The sequence below is a fragment of the Lutjanus erythropterus genome, chromosome 11 (genome assembly GCF_056507025.1).
Source record: "Lutjanus erythropterus isolate fLutEry1 chromosome 11, fLutEry1.hap2, whole genome shotgun sequence".
NCBI classification, from domain to species: Eukaryota; Metazoa; Chordata; class Actinopteri; order Lutjaniformes; family Lutjanidae; genus Lutjanus; species Lutjanus erythropterus.
In genome coordinates, this window is record NC_139327.1 from 12,528,069 (window position 1) to 12,555,944 (window position 27,876).

The 27,876-nt window shown below is 37.5% G+C and overlaps 1 protein-coding gene across 1 annotated transcript; it reads right to left on the reverse strand.

Annotated features, from left to right (window-relative positions):
- Nucleotides 1–759: 759 nt before the first annotated feature.
- Nucleotides 760–19,114, reverse strand: kif4 (kinesin family member 4). Its single transcript, XM_084730839.1, has 31 exons — nt 18,931–19,114; nt 17,370–17,504; nt 17,132–17,246; nt 16,638–16,828; nt 16,412–16,501; nt 16,100–16,266; nt 14,938–15,032; nt 14,637–14,756; nt 13,798–13,973; nt 13,546–13,607; nt 13,295–13,427; nt 12,957–13,015; nt 12,661–12,766; nt 11,818–11,925; nt 11,333–11,515; nt 10,916–11,019; nt 10,624–10,768; nt 9,549–9,659; nt 9,304–9,387; nt 9,012–9,125; nt 7,739–7,894; nt 7,519–7,616; nt 7,132–7,261; nt 6,573–6,743; nt 6,357–6,476; nt 6,153–6,230; nt 5,836–5,937; nt 4,036–4,203; nt 3,541–3,666; nt 3,099–3,215; nt 760–1,385 (listed from the first exon to the last, which is right to left on the reverse strand). Exons 2-31 carry the CDS (start codon nt 17,490–17,492, stop codon nt 1,194–1,196), a joined length of 3,744 nt encoding a protein of 1,247 aa, XP_084586965.1. The 5' UTR covers nt 17,493–17,504; nt 18,931–19,114; the 3' UTR covers nt 760–1,193.
- Nucleotides 19,115–27,876: the final 8,762 nt, after the last annotated feature.

The following is a 27,876-nucleotide window of genomic DNA, read 5'->3' on the forward strand; positions in this document are numbered from 1 at the left end:
TATATTAATTACACAGTTTTATTCACCTGATACTAAAAACAATGTGGAAAATATGAAGGCTGCTTACCAAAATCTTATTAACTAATTAATAATTTTGCCTGAAGGAAATCTCCCAGAAAGCATCAACAAGCAAGGAAGGTTCAGGCTTTTGTTAATCCAAACAGGCACAAAACAGATGTGACAGTAAAACCTCCTAACAAAAGAGCTAATAAGATCCAGTGCACTGAAATTGGACTCAACATCTAAGTAAATTCAAATTCTTGACATTTCAAGGCTTTGCTGCCTTTGTAGAAAGTAATGGATGGAAAGAACACAATGGAGAAAATAAACATTTTTAAGCAGCGAAACAAGAAAAAAAAAAATGCATTACATAACAATACCAAAGACATAATGTGGTGCGGACAGTTTGCTGAATTGGGATTTATTTTGTTCTTCTCAGCGTTCTGAGGATTTGTGAGAAAGAAATGTGTGTGCTGCAGTCCTTCAGTCCTATAACCTCAGTATGGGGCCAAAGTACACCAAGCAAATGGAAAAATTTAAATTAGCTTCATGGTGCAGTGTTTCAGTGAAGATTTTTAAAAATCAATAAAAAAAAAACTTCTCACTCAATAATAAATGTTGCTAAAAAGTGAGTCAGAAGTAAAACAATCATAAACTAATGAATGAAATAAATTATTTATGATTATGATCATACTTATGATCATAAGTATGATGCTGTGATATTTAACATTCACACAAAAAAAACAAAACAAAACATAGTTTGTTGTTTAAAAACAAGATTTGACTGTAAGACTTTATTCAGCTCTGATAGTAAAAGCACAGTGAAAAACCTGAAGGTTGTTCCCCGAGACATTAGGTTATATTTGTGTGTAGAACAGTACTCGTGTAAAGCTGCTTGACTGTAAATCGGTGTACTAAATGATTTGACATTTTAGTAAAGTCATTTCTTACTTTACGGGACAGATCAGATACTACGTTAAACTACTCTATTATTTACAGGCTTCTTGATCATCTCATTGTGAATTCCAGTAAACAATTCAATCTATTCACAGTCCTTTTCTTACCCTCTACAGAAAACAAAGCATTTTAGAATCAACAGCTACTTTCAAGTTACAGTACACAACAGTTTAGTCACATATAAAAGAAGACATGACGTAGACTCACACACATATGGACACCTGAAACTGTCCTGGTTAAGATTCCTCTCTGATTGGAGTGCATCCAGAGAAAAAGCTGTTCTGAAAACTTGTCAGGAGTCTTTTCTTCTTCTTGAGGAAGCTGACTGTTGTTCTGTCCTCCTCGTTGTCATCTTCCTCCTCTTCCTCTCTCCTGTCCAACATCAGGTCTGCAGTGGGGTGTCCCATGTCGCCAATTTCTTTAAGCACCTACAATAGTGCATATTGGTACACTGCTGTTAGCTCTGCTTTACAAATTTATCAACATGCAGCATATTTTACTAAGTCGTAAAGGGTAACTGGTGTTTTTCATCCTAGACCATATTTCTCACTAATGGGGACAACATTTTTTGGAACTGGTCCAGTGTTGAGTGAGACTGCTGCAGCTGTCAGCCATAAAACAGACTGCAAATTCTACACCAACGATGTACGTCCACTAAAACCACTTGTTTTTCCACTGACAGCCTCTGATTGTTATTCTAAGTGTCTAACAAGTTCTATCTTTGAAGTGATCCTTTTCATCATGTTGTCAGAGAGTAAGATTACAGCCAATTTATTGCTCTCACCAACCTCACCAGATTTCATTTACAGAAAAAACTAAATCTTATCTCATCTTCACTCAAACTCAACAGAAACATAATAAAAACTCATCAAAACCATCTTGGTTCATCTTTCCACTGTTCCAACAATCACCAACTCTGGTTGGGTTGAAACAAACCTTTTATTCACTGAGTCAGATGTGAAAATATTCTCTGTCCATTTCTCTCTTCTGACATCCAACCTCCCACTTGCTCTCCTAATATTTTTACATCTAACATGGTGAATTAAGAGTTTATTGTACCAAACCAGAGTTGGTGATTGTTGGAACAGTGGAAAGTCAGTTTCATTTTGTTTCTCTTGAGAATTTAATTTGAATTAATTTTGTTTTACAATATTAAAATTACTGTTTCTGTAAGGTGTGTGTTGGCTTTGACAAGTGATAAATCAGTAGTTTCTGGTTAAACAAAAAATACTCAATTGTAAAAACAACAACAACAAAAAAACAGTCATGTTTCTCTGCTCGACAAGAGAGTAGTCTACTGTTACCTCAATCAACAGTAAGTAACGTTCATTCAGACACAAATTAATTAACTAACAAATGCAATCTCCTACAACTCCTGTTCCGTGCGAGGTAAAAAGACTATTTCCGTCCATGGAGACTGGTGGTTATTAAGAGCAGAGACAGCAGCTTCAGTCACCCGCTGTAAAACCCTGCCTGACAGCAAAGTAAAGCAGCGAATGTGTTCTTAATATAGTGTACACTTCAACCGCAGTCCACAGCAAGACATTAGTTAGCTTCCATGTTGGGACTCCTGAGGCAGCTGTCAATCAACTGTGAGCTGACACGCCCACATGCTCTTGGAAAATGGTCTGAAGAGCAAAACTAGCTGTTTTCTGATAGTTATAGGTATTTATTTCCATTCAGATCTTTGACGATGCTTAATGAGAAATTAAACTTTAATATCATATATACAATTTCACTATTTCAAGCCAAGTTTTCAGAGGCTTTAAAGAAACTTTCTCTCTGTAGTGATCCTTTCAATAATGTCAGACACTTAGAATAACAATCTCAGCCTGTCAGGGACAAAAACAAACACTTTTAGTGAACATGCTTGATGGTTCCCAATTTCCCATAAGGATTACATTACAGCCTGTTTCTGGGGTGACAGCTGCAGCGCTCTCGCCCAGCACTGGACCAATTTCAGAAATAGTTGTCCCCATTAGTCACTTGGACACAAAAGAAAAACAGGAAAATAGGGTCCAGGTTGAAAAATATTGGTTACCCTTTAAGTATAACATAAACATGCATGCCCATCACTCACAGGGCCACCAGTTGGATGACTTTTCCCTACATTGTTCAGCGTTCAGAAGGAGTCAGCTTACCTTCTTGGTGGGTGTACAAGATGGAGGCTTGAAGAACGTGGTGTTGTCAGGGCTGACGGATGTGGCATCATGGAGAGACACAGAGTCTCTGGAAGCACTTTCTGCCTGACTTACATCCTGAAATGACGAAACAGAAGTTCCAAAACTGAGACCAGAGCTTATTGTTCTGCACTGTGTTTTCACAAAAGAATTCAATATCTTCAACACAGCAAACAAAGGTATCAAAGCTAAATCTGACTAGAACATGAATAACAAATTATCTAATAATCTGTTAAATTAGTCACAGGTCATTACAATTTATAATCCCTCACTTTATAATAATAATTACTACTTCTATTATACACTTGCTGATGTAATATAGAATCTCACAGTCTAATGATGACTTTAGTTCTGAGTCTTAGTCTCAGGTTCTCCAAATGCTGAAAATCATTAGATGTCTTACCTCAGCAGGTGCCTGGTTATCCATATTTCGACATTTCTCGTGATCACACTGGCAGTTCTCCCCACATGTCATCTTTCCTTTACGGCACCTGCACTGCTTGTTGACACAGCGACCCTTACACGCACACTAAAGACAAAGAAACTGCTTGGCATCATGACATTTCTTTACATCACAACTATCCTGAGCCTTAAAAAAAAGGGTGTGTTATAACAGTGTAATACACACAAATTTAAAATGCAGGTTCATAACAACAAAGATTTACAACATTCACACAAAACTCTCTTGACTTTGGATGGCACCTCTGCTTTTCACTGATTTAGTCCATTTTAAATGATGTGACATCAATGAAATGAGGAAAAGCTTTTTTTCCCCATCAGTTGGCTGATTGAATATGCTGCATATGATTTGTTATCATGCTTCGTGATCTTTCAGTGAGCACTGTGGACAGTCAGGGTCTATGGAGCTTACTGGGTCACACTGTAATCCCACTCTTACCCCAGTTGCTTTTGATTTCTTTGAGATTCTGCGTCCCTTCTCAGGTTTCATAGGACGCCACTCGTCCTCTTCTGCGTCATTCTCGTCCTCGCTGGGTGACATCAGCTCTTCAATGTTGATGGCCGTATCCAGCTGTGGTTTAGCTGTGGTGAAGCGCTTCGTTTTAGGCTGTTGTTGGCAGAGAACATGAGAAAAGGACACTCAATCACATGTTTACACGCAATTTCCATGAATCTGTGATTCTCCGAGTATATTTTTTTCCCTCTCCATCCCCCACCTACCAGAAAAATAAAAATAACACTTAAAAGACAGCACATTGTAGCTTACTGGCCGTTTTGCGATACCATATAAAATCTTTTTAAAGAAAAATTTGAAAATGTAAATGTCAGTTTTCAGGGCATAAAATCAGCTTTACAAATCAAGACTCCATAGTCTAACAATGGCCTTAAAATCAAAGCCAATGTCAAAATGAATCAATGAATCAATCGTGACATCCCTATCCAAGAAAGTGTAACAGATGAAAAATTTCAAGGTTTGGATTGTATCACAGTTTTGAGTCACAGATTGGATCATTTTTCAGATCAGCAAAATGCAAAAGAAAGGGTTGAAAGGGATCAGCAAAAAGAAAGAAAGGGTAAGAGCTAATGAATTTTAAAAAATGTGTTTGGCAGAGAGAGGCAGCTATGTCAGAGCCAGCATTCACCTCCATGCTAATGGTAAATATATCATAATACTATACAGTATACTTTAAAAAATATATAATCATATACTGTATTCTGGTATAATACATATAATAAACACAATATTAACTCGGTCGACTCACTCAATGTCCCGCCCACAGAATTATCTGACCAACTAGAGTAGGGTAGTAGGAGCTAATCAGGTCTGAGGGCTGTGTTACAGACACAGAGCTGCTGCAGTGAGCTGTACAGCAGCAGATATCGCCAACGTTGTAATAAATATCACAATGTCATGCTCCGTTTCTTTGATGACAAGCCTACCCTGTTTCCTTGTTATACAGCGACATTACCTGCTGTCACGTCCTACTGGATACTGGAAGGAGGTGAAAGTGAAAGCTTTTAAATCAGCTGCTCTTCCTTTTTTTTAAAACCCTGGTGCCACACAGAGTGCATCAAAGCAAAAAACAGCATGATCTGTCCAGGCTTTTCACTGCAACTCTGCATTGGCATTTAGTGAATTATTACTTTGAAAAGTAACGGAAACAGTAAAACTTTATTTAACACTATGGTGGTTACATTTAGTCTGCGGATCATGTGTGCCGAATCGTGGGGAGTGATCCATATAGACCAACAACAATCTGTTACACCACTACCTTTCCATGAGGCAAAGTCCTAAAATCCCAGAATTTTACATTTACATTTCATCCCACATCGAGCAGTTTTCCCCCTTCATCCCCAAATTTCACGTGTCTTGGCAGTATACCTTTGCAAAGTAAATTTACCTGTCAGTTACTGATCCAATATACAATCCTACACCACGTCTAGGAAAGCATAGTCCTGCAATCCACTCGAAATAATCCAACAATATAAATTTGAACAATACATAAACAAATGGAGAAATATCTTAATTCACAATCCTGTCCAGCTGCAAGACCTGTCTTGCATTAAATCAAAAAAGATACTGTTCACAGAATCATAATTCTTGGTGCAACACTTGCCCTGAATAAACATCTTCTTTAATTGTAGGGAACACATTAGCTCACTCCCATATTAAAAACTGAAGTAACCTTATATAAAAACACACAATGAACAGGAAGGAAGAATATCGGCAATAACTTACCTTTGGAGGAATGTAGTCAAATGAGTCATCCGGGCTGTTTTCACTGATGGCTGCAGGCGCGAGGATTTTCTTTCCACTTGCCAGGTGGAGCAGTGAGAGTTTCTGTGGAGGAAAGAAAGGTGTGGTTCGGTTTGAGCCAATCACACAGCTTAAGTGAAGATAAATGCAGCACTTTTTACATATTTGTGCTCTTCCATGGTATTATTAACCATATCGTTTACTGTCATTAAATAATGACTATTTAAAATGACGTTCCTTCTGATCAAAGAAGTGCATGATAGACGGACATGTTGGACTTAACTAAATTTTAAAGTTACCTGTCTGTACTGCTCATTCTGCTCCACCAGTTTCTGGTTCTGCTCACTCAATTCTCGCAGCTTTTCAAGCTCTTCTTCCTAAAATGATGTTACAGACAACCACACGGTTAAAGTTTTGCAATAATTCTGCACGATTTCTCCTAAAATAAGGACAAATTCAGAGTCAGAGTTTGTTTAAACATGCTTCAGTTGGTGGAGACAAACCTGGACTTTGAGGCGCTGGAGAAGCTCCTTCTCCTTTAGATTCTCCTCATTTTTCCGCTCCGTTTCATCCAACTCTCCACAAATGGGTTTGTTCTGTAGCTGGTTCAGGAGGTAAAGGACCTGTACAAAGGAAAACAAACAAACAAAAAGATTTTATAAATATGCATGTCTCTAAAATGAGATGCAAATGTGTATGTGATTAAAAGCTCTGAGCACCTTCTCTTGATGCCTCTGCTCGAGTTCCACCAGCTGCTGCTGGTGCTCCATGTCCATAGTTGACATGATATTTCTCTCATCAGTCAGCATCTTCCTCAAATCTTGTGCGTTCCCTTTCTCCTGATTGACCTCGCTCTCCAGCTTGGCACTGGCTGTTTTAGCAGAAACCAGCTAAACAATGGAGAAAATGTGATGTTTTTTGGAAATACAAACAAAATTAATTACAGTACAGGTACCTACCCCAGCTATAAAAAACACATTTCAGTTCAGTTGTCATTGCCAGGCCTGAAATTTGGTTCACAGCAGCAAAGCTGCACAGTGTTGAGTGACATACTCTGTACCAGCACCATCTGAAGGTTAATTAAAAAAATCTTATTTTGTGTGCCTAGGACTTTTTTATTGTCTTTATTCAGTGGTATCCAAAGAAGCATCAAGTATCATTTTTTAAATACTAGTATTGTATCAAAGTTTAAAATTCTGGTATCATGGCAACTCTGGTGCACTTTTACCAATTTAACACAGAAGTGTGAATATAATAATGTATTAGTATTTTGCTCACCTCAGACATCAGGACCTTGAGGGCACACTTTGCATCGACTATGCTTGTGATGCCGTCTATGCGCTGTTTCAGACGCCCCTCGCTGTCGGCGACAAGAACTTTCTGCTGAAGGTCAGCAATCTGGGCATTCCTGTGAACATACAAATCATTCTGAAAATCACATCCGTTCCTTAAATAAGGCACTAAATCTGTCTTCCTGTAAAACCAATAGTGCTTTTGACAACATTACAATAACCTGAAATAAAAGGATGTCTTGTTAGTCCAATTCTGTGTCTCATTAGCTGCTGTGTGGCAGAATGACTCAGCTCAGATGAATTCTGGTCAAATCTTAAAATCTAATTTTAAAAATAGTTTCAGGCAGTGACTGAGCTGCTCTGTCAGACTCACCTGAGTTCCATCTCCGTCTCCAGGTTCTCCACCTGTTTGGCTAGAGGTGTCTCCAGCGCCCCCTGGCTCTCCAGCTCAGAGATGATCAGTGTCCGACGCTGCATGGAGGGATACCACGAAGTAAAGGATTGATTCTTCATAACATTACTTGTTTTTTTCTCAGCATTGTGCATAGTCTCATAGCCGAGCATACTTAATAGTAAGATAATGTAAATCTCACCCTGATTTTGGCAGCGGGTCGATCCCCTGCCTCCATCTGCTGTTTGAGGTGGCTTATCTCCTGAGCCAGCACCTTTCTGTCCTCCAGCAGATCATTGAGGTGGCGCCGGGCCTCTTCCATGCTGACCATCACCTCCACTTCATTGAGAAACCACGCCTGATCACATGAATACAGTCAAAGAGTTAATGCAAAAAAACTCTCATAGTCTAACCCAGTCTCATCTTTACATATGAACAACACTACTATTATGACTTTTGTTCAGGAAAATATGTCTTCAATACGCTGAGACGTTTCACAGCTTCAACATATTTGCAACTTCTCAGGCTGGATAATGTTTTTGGTAAAAGTTAGAGATGCATTGACATGGAAGTTCAGGACAGATTACTGATAATTGTCTGTTCTTCTTGTTCAACAGATGTTTGAGAACTAAGTCATTGACTAGCACTGACACGGAGAGGTAGTCTGCACTCCGAACTGGTGGCTGGTTACAGTAACTATCTGCTGTTTGTTTAAAATAAGGGGTTCATTTAGGAGCACTGCATAAATCCTCTTTGGATGTCTCCTCCTTTAGACTGAAGCTTTTATAATAGTTACTGTCACGATACAGCACACGTGCACTTCATTAGCATGGTTACACTTCACTGACATCATCTGTTAATATTATGTTACAGCATTATTGCATTGAAGTGTTATCTACCTTCTACAAAATGGACACCAAAGAGAACACAAAAAGAAAAACAACGTCGGACTGGACAGAAGGTGAGATTGTTGTTCTCTTTGATGAATATGGAAAGACCAAGCACATAATCCCAAGTAAATTTAACCAAGCAGCCATAACAAATACACACAAGCAGGTGTGGCAAGAAGTAACTGACAAATTCAAGGTGAGAAATAATGCTGTAAACTGAACTATTGATGAAATTATGAAGAAATATTAAAATATTACTGTGACAGCAAAAAAGACAAAGCAAAGGTACATATTTTTAGTGGTGTGCCCTCTTCACAGCACGTTCTGCTTTATCAGACATAATTATTGGCTGAAATTTAATTACTGGAATCATTTTATTTTCTTTTTTGGTGTTTTTTTTTTTGTTGTTGCCTTTTTGGAGATAGCTGAAAGAGACAGCTGAAGAGGAACAGGAAAAGGGGGAGAAAGAGGGGCGACATGCAGAAAAGGACCCAGGCTGCTACAGTTTTTTTTGCACATAGTGATATCTAGCAGACTACATACAGGTTTGTGTGTCCACAAAGACGTAGAACCAAGTATATCTACCTTAACTCTTGCAGCAGCTCCCTCCATTCCTCTGTTATGAGAGTCTTTGCGTTTCTCTGCTACCTCACTTCTCTTCTGCAGGGCGTCTTTCAGCCGCTTGTTTGCAGCTGCAGCCTGTAGGGAAAAGCAAACTTGTTATAAGCCGCTTTCCAGTTACATTTAATAATGACACTTTTAAAATCTAAAATATATTTGCTATTTTACATATTTTAAGTATTAATTGCGGCATATTTACTTGTAGATCACGTAACATTTCATCATGATATTGCACAGCCAGACAAAGAGGCCTCACCTCCTCAGTTTTACGACGTAGAACGTTGGCCTGTTTCTGAAAATCCCTCTCAAGTTTGAGTAGCTCGTACTGCCGTTTACGATCCTGTAAAACAGATAAAAGATAAACTGTGCCGTTCGTGAAGCCAAAAGGATCTCAATAAGGAAAAAACGCATTTGGCAGATTTGATGAAGTGAATTTATGAATCAAATATAAGAAAAGAAAATGTCCTGCAGAGTCTCCAGAAGAACGTGATCTTCATATACCTTCTCCTTCAGCTGAATCACCTCTCGGTCCTTCTTGTTCTTCCATTGTCTGAATTTGTCAGAGTCATCCCTCATCTGCCTCATCAGCTGTGTACGCTGGGTCTTCATGGCCTGTGAGAACAGAAGTGAACCTGACTTACATGTCTTACACATAGTCCAAAATATTAGCAAGTACTACACCAACTCCGTACACATGATGGTGTCATCTGATAAAGGCAGAAAAAAAATTAGATTTTTTTTTTTTTTACAGAAAATTTTACCTTCCCACAATGTTCTATACACTTAGGTGATTGGCTAGATACAAATAGATCAAAGATATAGTGTTACTGCTATGTAGTTCTTAGGTAACATTAATAGAATAGATTAACATGTACAGTTCAATGACTGAAGTGGCTTTTTGACCCAAGAATGATTGACTATGATTGTATCTTGATGACAGTCACATTTTGTACACAGCCTACAAGATAATGACATTTTTAATGTAAGAATATCTGATTAGATTATGTTAATATGGATGAACATCAGATCTTGAGAACTGTTTCTGAAACAAAAAGCACAGGATGTGAAATATGATTGACTGTGAATACATTAACATCAGAAAACCTCAGCTGGCCACTTCAAGACAGTCAATAAATGTCAGACCTAAATACTTTATGTGTAGCACACAAAAAAACATTTCTCAATTGTGATGATGGACCACAAGAAAGCACGACACTAAAATCCCTATAAAATGAATTTCTCTGTTGGTGAAAGAAAAAAAAGTAAACCATCAATATCTTTGGTATGAAAACAGACACAGAGATTAGAAAATTAATTGCATCCAAAATGGCTGCAGTATCTGCACTTAAGCATTTTTTAAAATTATTTGCTCATATGTTTCTACTTAAAATGTTTACAATTACAGGAACTTTCAATGTGACCTGTGTATGCAGGAGAAGAAACACATGTTGACTTAAGGTTCACATTGTACCAAGTTTAGATGCTACTATAGTGTTTGTGTGTGTTTACACTTGAAATAATGCACCATCTCTCACTATCAAAGAAATTCAGTCAAAATGAAGAAATCCCTGGTTACCTGGATCTCCTGCATGAGCTTGCTAACTTTCTGAACAGAGGATTCTTTGAGTTTCAGCAGTTTGGACTGCTCGAGAAGCTTCTTCTTCATGTCTACAAGCTGGCCCTCGAGTTCCTGCAGTCTCTTCCTCCGCTGCTCACTCAGCCTAGAGGAAGGAGGACGATGTCAGGTGAAGAGGGAAATGAAGAATGAAGACGTATGAGATGACTTAAATTTTATGCCCTAACAAACTCATTTATAACTTGGAAAAAAACTACTACAGGCACAAACAAGACAATGTTAAAGTCCATACTTGGCCTGGTTAGTGTCTTTCTTTGCAGACTGAAGTGCTAAAACCAGCTCCTCTTTCTCCTTCTGCAGTGAATCCACTGCAGACTGCAGACACTGTACATTTTTCTGTTGGACAAAATGCAAAGAAAATGTCCATATTTTCTCAACAATTATATATATGTATATGACTAATAATTTATATAATCACAAAAAACTGTTCTTTATAATTAACCAAAACCAACTCTCAAATGAACCTGATAACATAGATGTTACCATCACAGTATACCCCCAGTGTTAACTGGTGGAAGGTACAGAAAACACAAAACATTTACATTATTCATATACACTCAAGTTGCACAACCAGTGTGTCTAAATAACTAAACTTAAAGTGATTTTAAAATTTATTGTATGTATCAAAATTAGAACAAAATCTGCTTACCTGGTGCTCTGACTGCATTGGCTCCAACTGGTTGTCATTCTGGCACATTTTCCTCACATAAGCCTCCTTCAAGCCCAACACTTTGTTCAGCTCAATCAGTTCCTTGGACAGCTGGGCTTGCCGCAGTGCATGATGGGTTGTAATGGCCTCTGGGGAGTCCTTGGCAACAATGGCAGTGGCATCCTGTTTCAAGTGTCACAGGTGGAAAAACATCTTAATTTTCATTTGTTTCAGAGATAAAATAAGAGCTGCGGAGAAAGTCTCTATTCTGTGATCAATTTATGTGTGCAAGAGAAGAAAATTATTATTGCAGCTGATGCATGTTTGATTTGAAAAAAGTATAGAAATCATACATAGAACTGTACAAAATGTGCACATTCAGAAAGCACAACACTGTAAAATTCTTGAATTATAAAGTATCATTAATATTAACCATCATCTAGTTATAAGATAACAACATTAAGTGAACAAAATCGTCAACATACTGATGGGGACTCATCTGCTGCATCTTTACTGCTATTCCCAGATGTCTCAGGTCCGTCCTCTCCTGCAGCCATAGCTTCGATGGAGGCGGCGATACCTACGCTCTCATTCTTAAAGAAAAAGAGAAAAAGTAAACAGTGTTGGATTTAAATTTGTACTACTTGCTACATATGTTATGATTAAATATAATTAATGTGACTGCACAATATTTTTTTTATATTTTTTAAAGTGCTTTTCTTGTTTTTGTTTTCTTCTTGTTCCTACAGTTGGATGTTTGAGCTTCACTGTGCAATAAGATGCATGTGCAGAGTCTGACACTAGAAGGTTTTCACATTTGTCCGCTGAAAAAGGAAAGTTTCTGTGTTACTGAAAATCTCCTTTCATAAGGCAGTCCCTAAAAGCAAGATTTGTTACATCACAACTAGTGTAGAAGTCAATGCTGGTCCAATTTGCAACTTATACAAGTGTGATGTAGAAACCTAAAGCCACCTGTGAGCATACAGTGAGAATGGACTTCACAGTGAAGTAGGAGACATTTTGTGTCCAGCGGGGGGAAAAAAAAAATTGCATATTCATAGATTATGAAATTTTAAATGAAGTAGGACTAGATGCCATTTTAAGGATTTTAATGTGAATATTAAACATTTTGGCACAAAAAAACATCAGTTACACATTATTATTCCAAGCAGACTATTTGCATGCAAGTCTTAATACATGCCTGGAGGGGATCTTTAAATTAAATAACTTCAGTGCATAAACATCAAATAAAGTGGCCAATTCAGCATTCAGCCTTACTGAACACTACTGTCGCAGACAATAATAATAACGTGAGCTGACTTCTGTACCTTGAGTTCCAAGATGATGTCTTGCAGGTTCCTCATCACCTCAACTTTCTCCTTCATCTCCTGGTCCTCCAGTGTCTCCAACACGTTCTCAAGATCCACTGTACATCTGGAATAAAGGTAAATAAATAGCGAGTGGCTCAAGGTGATCCTTGTGGCACCAGTCAACAAGAAACTGTTGAAATCATGAACACTGACTTAGGCCATTAAATATCAAATGACTTTCACCAAGTATTCTGTGTCCTCTTTAAGCTTTGTTGGACGCATCCTGCTCAAATCATGTCTTTCTGTGAACTTACGCGCTGTGGTGCCGCAGTTGTTCCAGTTTGTTTTGTAGTTTCTCATTTGCTTGTTCTGTCTGTTAAGTAAAGTAAACACAGTGTGACATATATGATGGACGCAAAACAGTGAAATGTAAGAGAGAGAACATCTAAAAATATAAACGGACTGTGTCAAATTAAGTGTTTGTGAGAGAGTGTTTTATTTTAATGCAAATTTCAATTGTCTTGGCTTTCTCTACCTACGTGTACAATTTAAAACGAAGCCAGTATCAGTCATAGTAACAGTTTTCCCATCAGCTTTCAACAATGACTGCGGAGGAAGGATTAGTAAATGTTGTTATTAAGGTCTGGCTCACCATAATGATCTTCTCAAACATGAAGGCAGTCTGTCCGGCTGCCTCGCTCAGCTCCCTGCTCAGCTTATTGTTCTCATCCTGCAGAGCGCGGTTCTTTTCCAACAGCTTAGTCACATTCTCTGCCGACTCAGGCCTGTAACAGAGGAACTGAGTAACCGTTATGGCCTTTTGTTATGGGTAATAGGTACCCTGGGATGCATCTATCTGACACCCCAGCGGGATGTCGGTTTATTGGGAAATTTATCTCTTACCCAGAGAGCACCGGAGCTACTCCTCCACGGGCATGAAGCAGCATCACCTGCAGCTCCTGAACCTAAACAAGTGTGTGAATCAAAACATTTATTACATTTTAAATGTAACAAGAAGGTGTGTAGTATTTTCCCTACACAGTAGTCTATACAAAGACTTCCAACTTGTAAAAAAAGGAACACACCAATGGCAATTTGGGATCTGACTGTGAGGTCAACTCCACAAAATAGAATTTATTCTTTCAATTTCTGTACCTGTTTTTTTAAGCGGTTCATTTCTGCAGCTCTGGGGTCAACATTGACTATAGGTTTGTTTTTAATCTTGCGAGCTCTGTCAGCATATCGCAGTGTGTTGATGGTCTCCTCCATGTTTGAGTCTGCAGGACTGATGCATGCAATCATCAGAGTGTGGCTGTTGCCTCCCAGAGAATCTGATGAAACAAACAGAAAACAGTTTCAAAAAAGAGTTTAGTAAATTTATTCTGCAGTCACTTACTATGTTTTATTCTTGCTGCTTTGAAAACCCGCCTGTTTTGCAGTACATTAATTGGTAACCTCCTGTCTTGACCACAAACATAATGCCTATGTTGGCTCAGTCTTGTCCACAGCCAAAATTTCTGTGCAGTTTTCCTTCGACGTGTGTGAATATTTCTGATCTGTTTTTCCATCAATGCAATGCATATGACTGCGGCATAAGCAGGCAATGTGTGTGCTTAGCAAATGTGTATGATCAAAAGAGAAAGATTCTCAGAGCTTGTGTAGATAACCGCATGGGTTAAAATTAAAGCATTTCTGTTGCATGAGAGTGAAAAATGCTTCTGATTGGCTTAAAGTCAAGATGGTGTAATGCTCTAATTTTTGTGTTAAACAAATAAAAGGAAAGCATGTACAAGCATTACACCTCTCAACGTGAACAATGCAATGGAGCAGCAAAACAAGTTTTCATTCTGCGGTAAGAGAACAGGCACAAAAAAAAAAAAACTTGCTCTCAAAATATGATTTGCTCATTTCTGAAGGTCCTCAAAGTGAGGATGGTATCTGAGCCTACTCCAATGACCACTAAGTAACTTTTGAACATCTACATCAAAGCTCACCTTGTAGCAGACGGGTGAGTTTGGAGTCTCTGTAGGGAACAAAGGTATTTTTCTTGCTTTCATCCCCCAAGGCACTGATCACATTGCCCAAAGACAAAAGACCACGATTGATGCTGATTCCTGAAAATGAAAATGAATAACACCAAAAGAAAAACAATGTTATCGAGTACACCTTTAAATACAAAGAGACAACATAGAAATGTTATTGTACACTAAACATGATCGAGAGATCACAAATTGAAAATCACAAGGCTGATAACTCTTAAGCAATTAAATTTTAAGAAAAACATATTCAGTTTACCTTCCTTTAAACGATCTCCTTCTGCCTTGGTTTTCTTTTGCCTCTCTGAACCAGCCAGATCCACAAGGTGCAATTTTGAAACAATAGAGTCAGCTCTGCAACAAAAGATTACACAAATATTCAACTTACAGAAGGTACTGTTGCTTTGTGTGTCCATGGACCTGCGCACACACACATTAACATAACACGGGTGCAATGTCATATGGTATCGTTATCATAAACACAAATTATGTCAAATAAGTTTTGGTCAACATATAATGATCTCTACATCCCTTTCGCCCCTATTCCATGCTCACAGTCTAATGTTTTTTGAGTAGCTGAAACACTGATATTTTTCCTACATCGTTAACTCTAGGTTCTAATTAATTTATTGTAGTTCACCCTTTCAAAAATGTCCAACCTTTCCTCTGGAGTTCACTATCTAATGAAAATGGAAATCTAATTTTAAAGCTGGTCCCAGCAAATCCAACTCTAATGATATAACTATAGCCCACGACAAAAAAACAAAACAAACAAACGAAACAAAACTGTTTAGACCGAATGAATGTTACATTAAAATTATGTCAGAATAACAGCCAATAGAGAATACACTTAAAATTTATACTACTATAATGTGAATCTGTGGATCTTTATCTATTGCATTGAATTTTCATTACATCATGGAACCTGTGTTTTTGAGAGCAGACTTTACAATGTTAGGTTGCTAAACAAAGTCAACTTGTCCTTCAGTGTACACCTGTAAAACCTATTGGTTTCTTTCATCGCTTATCATAAATGCACAATACAACACCCTGTAAACATTTTCCAGTTATTAGTCAAACCCTGAGTGTTTTCAGGGAAGCAGAGATAACAGTAGTAATTTTTTTTTTTTTTTTTTGAGAATAAATTGCCCCACAATTACATTTGTTATTATCTTTATTTTGTTGGTAAACTGCTTGATAATTGCAGTATTAGAATATTGCTTCAATGTACAATGCAATACAAAGGAGTTCAAATATAGATTTATTTATGATTGCTTATCCAAGCACACTACAAAAAGCAGGCAACATGCATTTTGTGCGCATGAAACCGCTAAGGGTTCACCGTGTGTAAATGCAGTGTTGTATGTCAAAGTTACTGTGGACTGATATTAGTGGAAATGATTGTGAGACACCAAACTAACTTGTCTTTTCCTCTGCGCTGCTCCAGAGTGATGGTGAAGATAGCGTGGGACCGTGAAGAAGCAGCGTTCATTGCAGTGGAACCCACAGTGCGAGCAGAATTTCCAAGCTCCAGACATCCTACCATCTCATGGGCAGTGAACACCTGCCTCTCAGTTAAACCCACGATCTGTGAAACAGCATATTGTCCATAAAAACTAAAGCAGACACCCTACAGCATGTGCCAATTTAAAAAGGTATAGAATGAGACATGGATACAATTTAAGAGATTCACGGCATGTGCATTCATTCTCGATAACTTTTAAGTCATTCACCTTAATGCCATCTTTAGGGTCTTCCCGGATGCTGATGGTAGGTTTATCTTTAGAAGTACACAGCAAGTCCAATATTTCTTCATTATAGATCTACAAATAAAGGAAAGAAAGCTTAACTAAATTACTTTAAAAGGCCATCGAGCAGTAAAACATTTGCCGGATTCCAAGAAACACAATAAATGTCTAAATGATATGAAAAAAGATCAACAGTGTAAACATGTCCAACCTCCAGGTAGGACACTGCCAGACAGAATTCACAGTCTGTCTTCTTCTCCCTTTCCTCAAAGATCCTCCTGATAACTCGTGGAATAACCCCAACTGAAGGATCATTTTCTTGGGCTGATGTGTATGTTCCTCCCATGGAGAAGGTTTTCCCTGATCCCGTCTGCCCGTAAGCAAGAACTGTGGCATGGTAGCCTACAAAAAGACAATATAATAAGGACTCACAGTGGTTCAAAGGAGAAGATGAAAAGACATTCTTTCAATATAAATATTGGACATCTTAATTTAATAATATTTTTCCCAAGTATCCAGTGTGATTTTCATTTGTGTGCAGCCGATGGCAAGTACAGGCTCCAGTGAAATCTCCTCTAGCAATGAATCCCAAACAGTTCTTACTGTAAGTTGCAGAACCTCCACAGTCACCTCCCAGGAAAAGGGTAAAAACAAAAAGATGATTTTCATATTGAATTCAATAAATCATCATATTAAACTAGCTACCTTTGAAAAGTCCATTCAGTAAGGAGGACACAGCTGTATTGAAGACTTCTTCTTGTTCAGCAGTGGGATCAAACACATAATCATAAGTGAATGCTTTCTCTGTGCCAACGATCACCTGAAAATGAACAACGATTTAAGTGTTTTTAAATCTTGTGCAGCTACACTACGGAGTATTTGTAAAAACAGACTAAAGAGACAAACATATATATATTTTCCTAAAATGTTGTTGAGCACACACCTGTGGCTCTCCAGGCACAAAAGTGAGACAACACTGGCATCCCTCATTGATTTCTTTAGGTACCAACGGGCGGCATCGCAAGGCAACCCGCACCGGGATCACCTTAGCATCCTCATTTGTCATGATGCAAGACTCCTATACATAGAAACAGAAGAGGTTATCACAATGAAGTGAAGGAATATCAGTCCAATATTATGGCAAGATAGCATGCTGTCAAATATTTTGAATGTATGGAAGACTTTGATAAACATTAGTTTAATTAAGAGACAACACTAATGCATTGACAGTGACAACAGCAGATGTTGGGGTACAGTGATTCATTATCAAGATAAGGAGATTGTTCTTTAGTGCTGACATGAATATGAGCAGACATGTACTGCATGAATACTAGAGGAGATTTTTGAGATGAACTGCACAAAAGGTGCAAATAACAATTGCTAGTGCTGACTTTTTATTATGCAATACCAACAAAGAGACAGGAGCCTGGTAAAACCAATTATAAATGCATTAAACCATGTCATCCTTTTATTAGAAGTTTGTGATGTTTCTGGTTTAAATCAGTGTGTTGGTGCTTTGATTTAATTTTCCAAACTTTCAAATGAATTCTTGAATTATTTTATTACAAAATATTTCGTGAGTAATATAACCATTTGTCACATTTCATTTGGCATAAGTAAATTTAAACTGACAGATTAGGGCTATTTTGCATGGATATGAATACAAATACAAATTAATACAAATGTGCCAAGGGCTTTTGGCTTGCCCTTGGACACAAAAAGTACCGCTAGTATATAGTAATATACAGTGTATAGTATGATCACTTTATAATTTGAAAGCAATGTTAACTGACTGATTACCACAGTTGCCAGAATAATAACAATGAAATTAAAGGAAAAACTTTCCCTAAAAACAGACAATGCAATGTGCTATTCCAGTTTTTAAGCTTAACGTCACTATCTACAAATATGGATGACTGTCTCCACATTTAACAGAACTTTCTAGTCGTTTCACTGTGGTTTACCACAGTTAATAATTTGTTTGAGACATCCACGCCAGTTTCATTTCAAACACCACCATGGTGTTGTCATGGCGTCCAGACAGTTGGTCCATTATTCACTGTCTCTGGAGCTGCTGTATTTGTCTGAGGGTGACATCACAACCTACAGTCCATCTGACGTTCAGACACTTCAACACCGAGCTGTACCATAAAACAAATTTAATATTATGGATATTTACAAAAAACTAGATTAAATTACAGATTACAGTAACTATAACGTTACACAATCAATCCGTCTCTATGACACATAATCCATTTAACGATACCTTAAGTCTCATTCGTTGACGTTTAAATTTTCAATGAAGACGCGTTGCAAAATGTGCTAAGTCACCAACTTTAAAGTTTGCAACCGTCAAAAAGCAGTTTGTATAAGCGATACTGGTTGGGCAAACGTACCGTCTTCTGCCCAGCAGACGGATAATTAGCATTTTAAGGTTTGCGTCAGTTTACCGTTAACTAAGTTAGCTAGCTGCTGTTATTAGCAAGGCGTTGATATAAACGTACCTTCTCTCGTTTCCTCCAGTAACAATGTTTAAATATCACGAAAACTGCATTGATCGGTTCTGGTTGATGATGAATAATGCTGCTGTCGGACACTCTTAATAAAACTTCACCTGTTGCGGTCAATTAGATTATCTTCTATCTTTTGCCCGTGCAGGCTACTTACACCACTGTCTGTGGGCTGAGAGTTATAACTGCCCGCCACTTTCAAACACCAGCTCCTCCCCCTCTTCCTTCTTCTACTACTAGATTCATGGTAGAGTCAACATGAGGCGGCAGCGACACTGACCTCTATAGGACAAAAGAAGAAATACACCTGTGTTGTTTCCATTTATACATGTTTTGCACATGCAGATTTACAAAGTAGCCAAATGTTCATCAGTGATAGGAAGTGTAACAACAAAACTACTGGAAAGATTTTCAAATGTAATCTTTCATGACTATATAAAAGGCTCAAACATCCAGATAAAATAATATCTAAAATGGCCAGTTCCTCCCAAAAAAATAATTCACTAATACAATAACAACAAAAAATTCAATTACGATTTAACATTGATAAATTGATCAATAAATGCTGATAGAAACAGGACTTTTTTTCCCTTTTTTTCAGAGGTTGATTCCTTTTGAAACTATATAATTGTCATACACCATTTAACATACACTAAATTCTAAAGATGACCCCTCTGGAGAAATATCCAATATGATAAATGCCATCATAATTGTGGGTAAATATCACATTCATTTTATTTATCCACTTCACTAACTTTAAGAATGTAGTAAATAATGCTTTTCCTTCTCTACTAATAGTAGCTGATTAAAATCAGAAATTTCAACAACTTTGTTAGAATATGTCACAATTTGTGGTGTTTTAACAAAGACAGGGTGCTTTTGCTTTGTATTTGTGACTTTTATTTTCTCTCATACCATTGGGATTGACTGTGATATACTGATGGGGTCTCAAAATATATATGACTTGTATTACAGATACAGTATGGCTGTGTATGGAGAACTGGTCGAGGACTTTTGGATTAACCTTACATTGATATATCTTATTTTATTTAATTTCTTTATTTTCTTTATGTATCCATTTTTAATCCACTTAGCCTTACTGTTTAGAGTATGTTTGGAAAGTTTTATATAATGCAAATCACCATTCCTATGAATTGTATAAAAGGCATTGTTCCAAATAAAACTTTGGAGAAAACAAACATGTTTTGTACATGTAAGTAATTTTATAATGAGAAATAAAGGGGGAAAATAAAGAAATACAGTATCTGTATACAAGGTTGTGGGGTTACATAAAAAAAAGTATACAATTACTAATTACCTGCAAAAAAATGTAGACAGTAGCCTAATCCAAGTATCATAACATTAAAGTAATGTAACTTGATATTTTACATTACTTTTGGATTACGTAAATACAAAACATGGTCAAATTCATCAGCCTAATATAATGTTTTATGTTTGTTGTAGGTTTATTAATTGTTTGTCCAACTATTCCCTCCTTTGTTGTGTACAACTGCACGTTTACATTAATACCTTTAATTATGCACATTTAATATAGGCCTATACACTCATACTTAAAGAAAACATCCATAAACTTATTGGGGCTTCTGTTTTTACCCAAACAGACAGGTTGGCTAACTGGATTTCTGCGTAGCAAACATTGATGGTTGCTCTTGTAGCATACTTTGGTGGTCGGACTTTAAAGCTAATATTAGCAGTTGTTCTATGCAGCTAATATTAGTAATTGTAAAATTAGTTATGGTTTCATCTGAGACCAAAGTGGTGTTGTGAGAGAGTGTTACATGTCTGCATTGTTCATGGTAGTATATTGTCCTCTATTTTAAACTGTATATTAAAATTGTAATCCTGTTAATACATTTTTACTAATTTTTATCAAATGTATCTCTAATATGATGATGTCTTTTTTTATTTGTATAGCTATTTTGTATCAAAATTAAATTAGAACAAAAAGATAAGACTATTTTTCCTCTGCAGGCATGAAACACACCTATAGCTCACAATTCAAGTTATTAGTTACTACCTTCCTCTTTGCTGTTATTGAACCTCGGAAAATTGGAAATAGCCTATTTCAAGGGGGAGGCAGTAAAGAAATTCATCAAGACTCTGAGGCCTCAAAAAACTCACAGGGGTTCTGTTAATTCTGACTGTCGAAACAAATCATTCAGTCTTTAATGAGTCAGCATTCAAATACTTCTCTCAATGAGCTGAGCACAATAATTCTTTCAAGAACTGAATGGCAATACGGCTGTGAGAGGGACAACATTTCTGTGTGTATATGTTGTTAATCAAGTGAACCAAATGAATAACTGATTGTATTTCTGTGTTGATTTATTGTTTAGCTTGCAGGGTCAACCTATCTCACTGAATAATATGGCGACTTGAAACCCGAAGTCTACTTACCAAATATTACCACAATTGTACACCAGAGCGAAAGCAGGAAAACGATGAGGGCACTCAGAGAATACGCCTCCTAGATGACCTAATATACAAAACAGCCAAAACATGGGTGTGAGGCAGAGTGAAGAGAATGTGCATCAAAACCGTGCTGCCCAGGCAACAGCGTTTGACTCAATAATTGTATTGATAGTCATGCCAAGTTAAGAAATAAAAAGCTCAGGAGAGGTTTTTTATTCACTTCAAGATAAGTGCAAAACGAGGAGGAGGATATACGGCAGAAGGGAAGCTGAGGGGGCGACATGACATCCCTCTTGATGAGATGGGTTTTCAGCCTACAATGGAAAGATGGGGAGTGACTTTTGTGTTCTGGCTGGAAGAGAAAGGTCATTACACTGGGAGCCAGAGGGGAAAACAGCTGAGTCCAGATAAAGTGATGACAAGGTTTCTGCAGGGAGGAGAGAGCTAAGCAGGCCATATAGTGCCAGAAGTGAGAGCACGGACTCTGCATGGCTGCATTTGTGTGCTTCTGATGAGCTGCATTCATGATAATTTCCAGAAATTCCTCCAAAACACTGTGCTCACATGCGAGCGTCGCCAAAATATTTGTCGAACCAGTATATCAGAGGATTTATTAAACGTACGAGAGAGATGAGCACTCGCAGCGCTGTTGTAATTGGGTCCTATGCAGCCCACGACCTTAACAACCTTGTGACCACTGGGAGCTGTAACAACATTGATGGAGCTTATTCTCTCCAACATAGATGTCTGGCTCAGCCTCCACCCCTCCTGTGATGGATGCTGTAGACCCCACATAAAAACAATGAAGCAGTTTAACAATATGAATGAATTTGAGATGTGGGAGCACATATTTAACAGACCTACATCATGTTTTAGAATGTTCCAATAAAATGTCTTTTGATGCTGGATTGTGTGCATTGAAAAAAAAATCATGCGCGAATTTAGTGCAATCAAGTTTGTGCAAAGGAAAAAGGGAAACACTTTACACTATTAGAACATAGTCACTGAAAACGTGAAAAAAAACTGAGAACTAAATAGACCAGTAGACCAGTAGGCTCTTGTTCATCATTTCTGTGTTTGTGATTTTTTGGCAGACCTGAAACATGGCTCAGTGACATGCCAGAGCCATGGTCCTCCAACACATAATAATCCCCATGAGCCTGCACGCCACCAGACAGTTTCAAACATAAATTCAGCAACTCTGTCAGTTAAAATCAGCCCAGCAGTTCATTTCAGCTCATTTCTAACATCCTGACACAGAAGAAAAAAATAATACCATCCTGTCACTGTCCTCTGGATCTGGTGGCCTGAACATATCTGGACATGTCCAGTAAAGCTGCTAGACAGAGTGTCCATGTTTCAGGTCGTTTTCAGATTGGGCACAGTGTCTCAGAGCAGAGAAAACTCCTCATTTCTTCCACGACTTTGAGACCTAATTTAATATAGCAATATTTTCAATCCTTCAAATTTGACTGAGCGGTTGATAACACAATTCTGTGATATGACAAACTCAGAACAAACAATTCTTGTTGCTTTACACAGAGTTTAACTTGATGGAAATATCCATCAAGTTATAAATAAATCTAATATTTATTTACAGAACAAATTAGAACTTAAACATGAGTTCTTCTAACTTGAAATATTTTGACTTGAAGTGATGAGTTGAGTGAAAGTACAGTACAGAGTTCAGTCGATACCTTCTTAATACCTCCTTTTTTTTCCATAGTTAATAGTTAATAGTTTCCATAGTTCCTAGTTTTACATAGAAAACGTATATGATGGAAACTTGTTGAGTGACATGGTTACTGTACTAAAATCTGCAAACCATGATGAATAACTGGAAGCAGTTAGCTCTAACGACTAAGACTCTTCAAATAAGGAAAATGTGAAAGTAAATCAAATTTGTTTGTAATATTCAGCAGTGTGACTTAGGAGTTGTTGGTTCAACTTAATATCTTAAGTTTACTGAGCATGTTTTCTCAAGTACAACTGAACTAATATCAAATTTATTTGGCTATTAAAAAACATTTGTTTTGAATCATTACAAAATTACCTCGATCTGTCTTCATTCAAATTCAATCAACTTAAGAATTTTAATGCAGTCCAGACAAGTAAAAACACATACTTTATTTTTTACAGTGTAACCATTACATTAATCATCTAACACTGAGCAGCTGAAACCACAGGAATAATAATAAACAAAATAGAGGAATTCAGAATGTCCTGAAACTGCAGTGTGGATATATTTTGTCCCAAAACATGAGATTAGCCAACAATGAGTGATTGTTTTGATATCCAGAAATCTCAGCAGATGACTGGAGATGTAGTCATTGATATTGATCAAACCCCTGCTGACACACTAGCCATTATACGCCACAGGGAAGTAAAAATATCAGTTAGATCCCCTTCAGTGTCATTCAGATACATTTCTGTTCAGCCAGGGGTGTAGTACGCCCTGTTGGTTTGTATTTTCCGACTTTTTTTTGAAGCACCAGTGTTAAATTTGACTGTTTATTTGAATTATCATGAGCATGGCTGACTCCTCAGTCAGCAACTGTACATAGTCTCAGAGGCGAGCAAGTCCTGCTGCTGTGGGAAATTCCACCACAAGGTCTAATAACAACACACCAGATTGTCTCCACTCCCAAGAATAGAACAGCCAGTGAATGAATGGAACAAACCAGTCTATTCACTCCATACATATTCACTAAACGCTGCTTGTGCTTTTAAGAATTTTTATTAAATAGGAGGATCACAACGCCATAACGCGATAACACTCTCAGCTCGACCAACTGATCTTTCTTAAAGACACTTTGAACTTCAACGGCAGTACCCATTCATATTGTAGCTGGAATGGGAGGAAATTCAGCCTGCTTCCCCCTTTCCTGTTGTAGTTTCAAAAGATAATCTGCATGGGGTGGATTGCATTGAAATGACATCACCCGTGCCTAAAATCCAATGGTTGCATGAATGGGGGTTTGATGAGGACACACTCCACACTAAGCCATATACATACCAGCTTCATGCTCTACTAAGCTAAATGTTCTATAATGGGGTTTCCCATTAACTGTGGAAAATTTAATATTTGATCAAAAGAACTGCAATCTATGTGAATCAGCTAAAATAATAATTAGGTCCGCTCAGTATCAGATAATTAGAGTGAACTTGAGCATTTTGCTACAGAACTTTATCACTAAAACATTAGCAAGATCAAATCACCCATTGCTCAAATTCCATCAGAGCTGATTAGTTTATTGACTTCATGACTTTCTATCATATCACAGTACAACCACAGAGGGTATTTTCCACATTATTCTGTTGACTTATTTTCTAACATAGACTGAAATGCAAGCCTTGGCAGTTTCTGTTATCATAAAAAGAATAAATGGGATCTTTTATAGTTGCTATAAGGGGGATATTTTACAGTCACTTTAGTCTACACACTAAACACTGTACACACTTTACAGTTTAAACTAGAATAATGCAGTCATGAAGATCCAGGCAACCCGAAAAGAATTCTCAGATGTAACCCCTTTGTATCACCAACAGTTAGATTAGTGATTATATATATATATATATATATTTTTTTTTTTCTGTATGTATAATGGATTAAAGTTACATTTATTTAAAGGAACAGTTCACTGTGAATTGTGTAGTGCTATCTAGATTTTTTGGCACCAAAAAATTACATTTGAAAAATTCAAAACCAGTGCCTCTTTCCAAAAACCATGATCTGGTTACTCAAGATAATTCACAGACTCTGGTGTGAGCAGGTTCTTGTAGGAACTAAATTCTTTCTGCAGTAGAATCTACTGGAACTACTTTCTTCCAAGACCAAAAGAAAGAAGTTCATACATGGAACAAGGTGTGTGGATTATCTTGAGCAATAGTGATGGTCTTTGGAAAGAGACGTTGGTTTTGAATTTTTCTTTCTTTTCTTTTCATTTGGCTACTTTGAGCACCACAAGCCAAGTGACATATAGTCCCTTTATACTGGAGAGAAGGAAGACATCTTCAAAACTCTACTATTGAGAATAGATAATAGATAATCTAGATACATAAACAGTACTACAGGCCAGAGGAAAAATATGTATTTTGATATGAGGGTGAACTGTCCCTTTAATTTAATTTCATGTAACTAGTTACTACTCAACACTGCTAGAAGGTAAACTTTGTTTTTTAGCCCAGCAGTTATTGATGATAACGGCCCTAAAGAGGAGTGAGGAGTCAGCAGTTGGAAAACGTTATGTAAGGGATAATGTACAGTGAGTAGGTCGTTATTGTGAAATAAATCCTGACAGGATGCAGGACTCTGATTTGAAGCTGAGGGGTCCAGCATCATAATTACTCATATTTGGCAGACATTTATGTGACACAAATGTTCATTTTAAAATGATTTTATGTCTTAATTTAACAATAATGACCTGCTCACTGTACATTATCTTGCTTGTTACATAGTTATGTAGTCTATCATCAGAACTGTGTCCATAGCAACAGTCTGTTCTTCATAACAACTGTCTGTTATACTTAGCAAGGGTCTGCTATAAAGAAATAACAGACCATATAATGCTGTAATCAACCAATCAGAATCCAGTACACAGGCAATGCAACAGCATTTACATGAACTGCTGAGCAGTAAAGAACAAGGTGGGAGGAATGTGGTGCAATGATTTTTAAGGATTTGTTGTCATTTGCATGAAATTTCTTAAGAAATGTTATGATAAGCACCTGCCTCATTTACAAAACAAATTTAATGAAAACTAAAAGCAAATAAGCCCACTACAGTTACCACAACAGCCACCGTTACACCTACATTTCCTCTACATTCATTTTCAAAGACGGCTGGATGTACTGCTGTGGACCACCTCAGGAAGAGTGGAGGTGAGCGGGGACAAGAGCCATGCTAGCTCTGGACGTCAGACTGCACTTGGCTAATGTCTGGTTGTGAAAATGAAACGGATGAGATTGGACTCAAGTTAGCCAAGCAACAGGACACCAGAGACTGTTGACCCACATCTTCAGAGACCTGCTCCACCACAACATCCAGAATCAAGGTGTTGCACTTGACAAATGGCCCACCTCTGAGCTAGTCTCACGTAGCCAGACCTCTCTCCACAGCGCTCAATGCTTAAGAACGGTCTGGCTCTACAAATACAAATTCTGTTATTTAGAGGAAAAAACACCCTGCCTTGTTTGCATTTCTTTAAATTAATCACAAAAGTCTTGGGCAGAGCTAAGCCCAGGATGCAGCTACGGTGCTGCGGCACAATAGTGACAAAAGGGAACTTGGAACTATCACAGTATCACAATTTTATTTTCTTCTTATCGTATTCTCCTCTGAATTTAATTATCTGTATATGTTGTATTTATATGTAGCATGAAGGAACTACATGTCTCATTTTGTTGTATAACCCTGTGTTGTGTAATGATAAAAAATGACCTTGTTGCCATTCATGCAGGAGAACAATGGTAACACTCAAAACCCTTGATGAAACTAGAAATATTTAGCCTAATATGCACTTCAGTATGCCCAGGGAGGCCTGTTACCAGGAAAATGCTCAGTCAATATTAGTCAGTCAAGAGCCAACAATAATTAGCAGTACATTTTAAAACAGACTTATGCTGAGTCAGTCATGAGGCACTTTATGAGAGGGGTGTCTGTGGGCTACTGCTCTCTGCTGTGGCTCAGATGATGAACTCATATATGTCTGGACTTGACAGCAAATGGGGGGAAAAGACGAAGCAAATGGACACTGAATGCACATTAACTAAACCAAAGATAACTTTAATATAAACACAAGCACTTTTTTGGCACTGCCATACTGCAGACGTTTACATCGGTTTCATTAGCTCCTGTTATGGGAATCATAAAGCAAATAGCACTGAGGATATTACAGGCGACTCTAAACTTTATCATACTCACCCTGTTTTCTACTGTCAGACTTAAAATGTTGAACAGCAGGGAGCACCTTCCTCTGAAGTGATTTACTCTGAGAGGTTTCAAGTCTGATGATGGTGTTTGGACACTATAAACTGTCAAGTATGCGGCTTTGCCTAAATTTTAAAATCTATTTCGGGCCATAAACCTTGAAGAAGGACAACTAATAATAAAATATATCCTTCCTGAAATGTTTCCCATGAATTCAACTGATAAGTAAACATGGAAAACAACAGCCAAAGTCACTTGTGCCTTGAATCTGTATTGCAGGCGCACCTAGATATTTTGCTTCAAATTCAATTAAACTTAATTTTTAATATATGGGAGGGGGAAAATGCCCTCAAATGAATTTCAAATAACACTTTTAAATAAAGGAACTAACATGCTAGTTAACCATTAGTTAATGGGTAACCCCTAATCACATCTCTGACAGTTGCTAATGATTAGTTATGAAAATGAAGTATGAGTAAATGAGGAGTTGAGGTACTGAGTAAGACCTAATCATTTTTTAGAGTTGCTAATGATGTAATAGTATGCTAGAGAACAGAGCGGGAGATCATTTATGAATG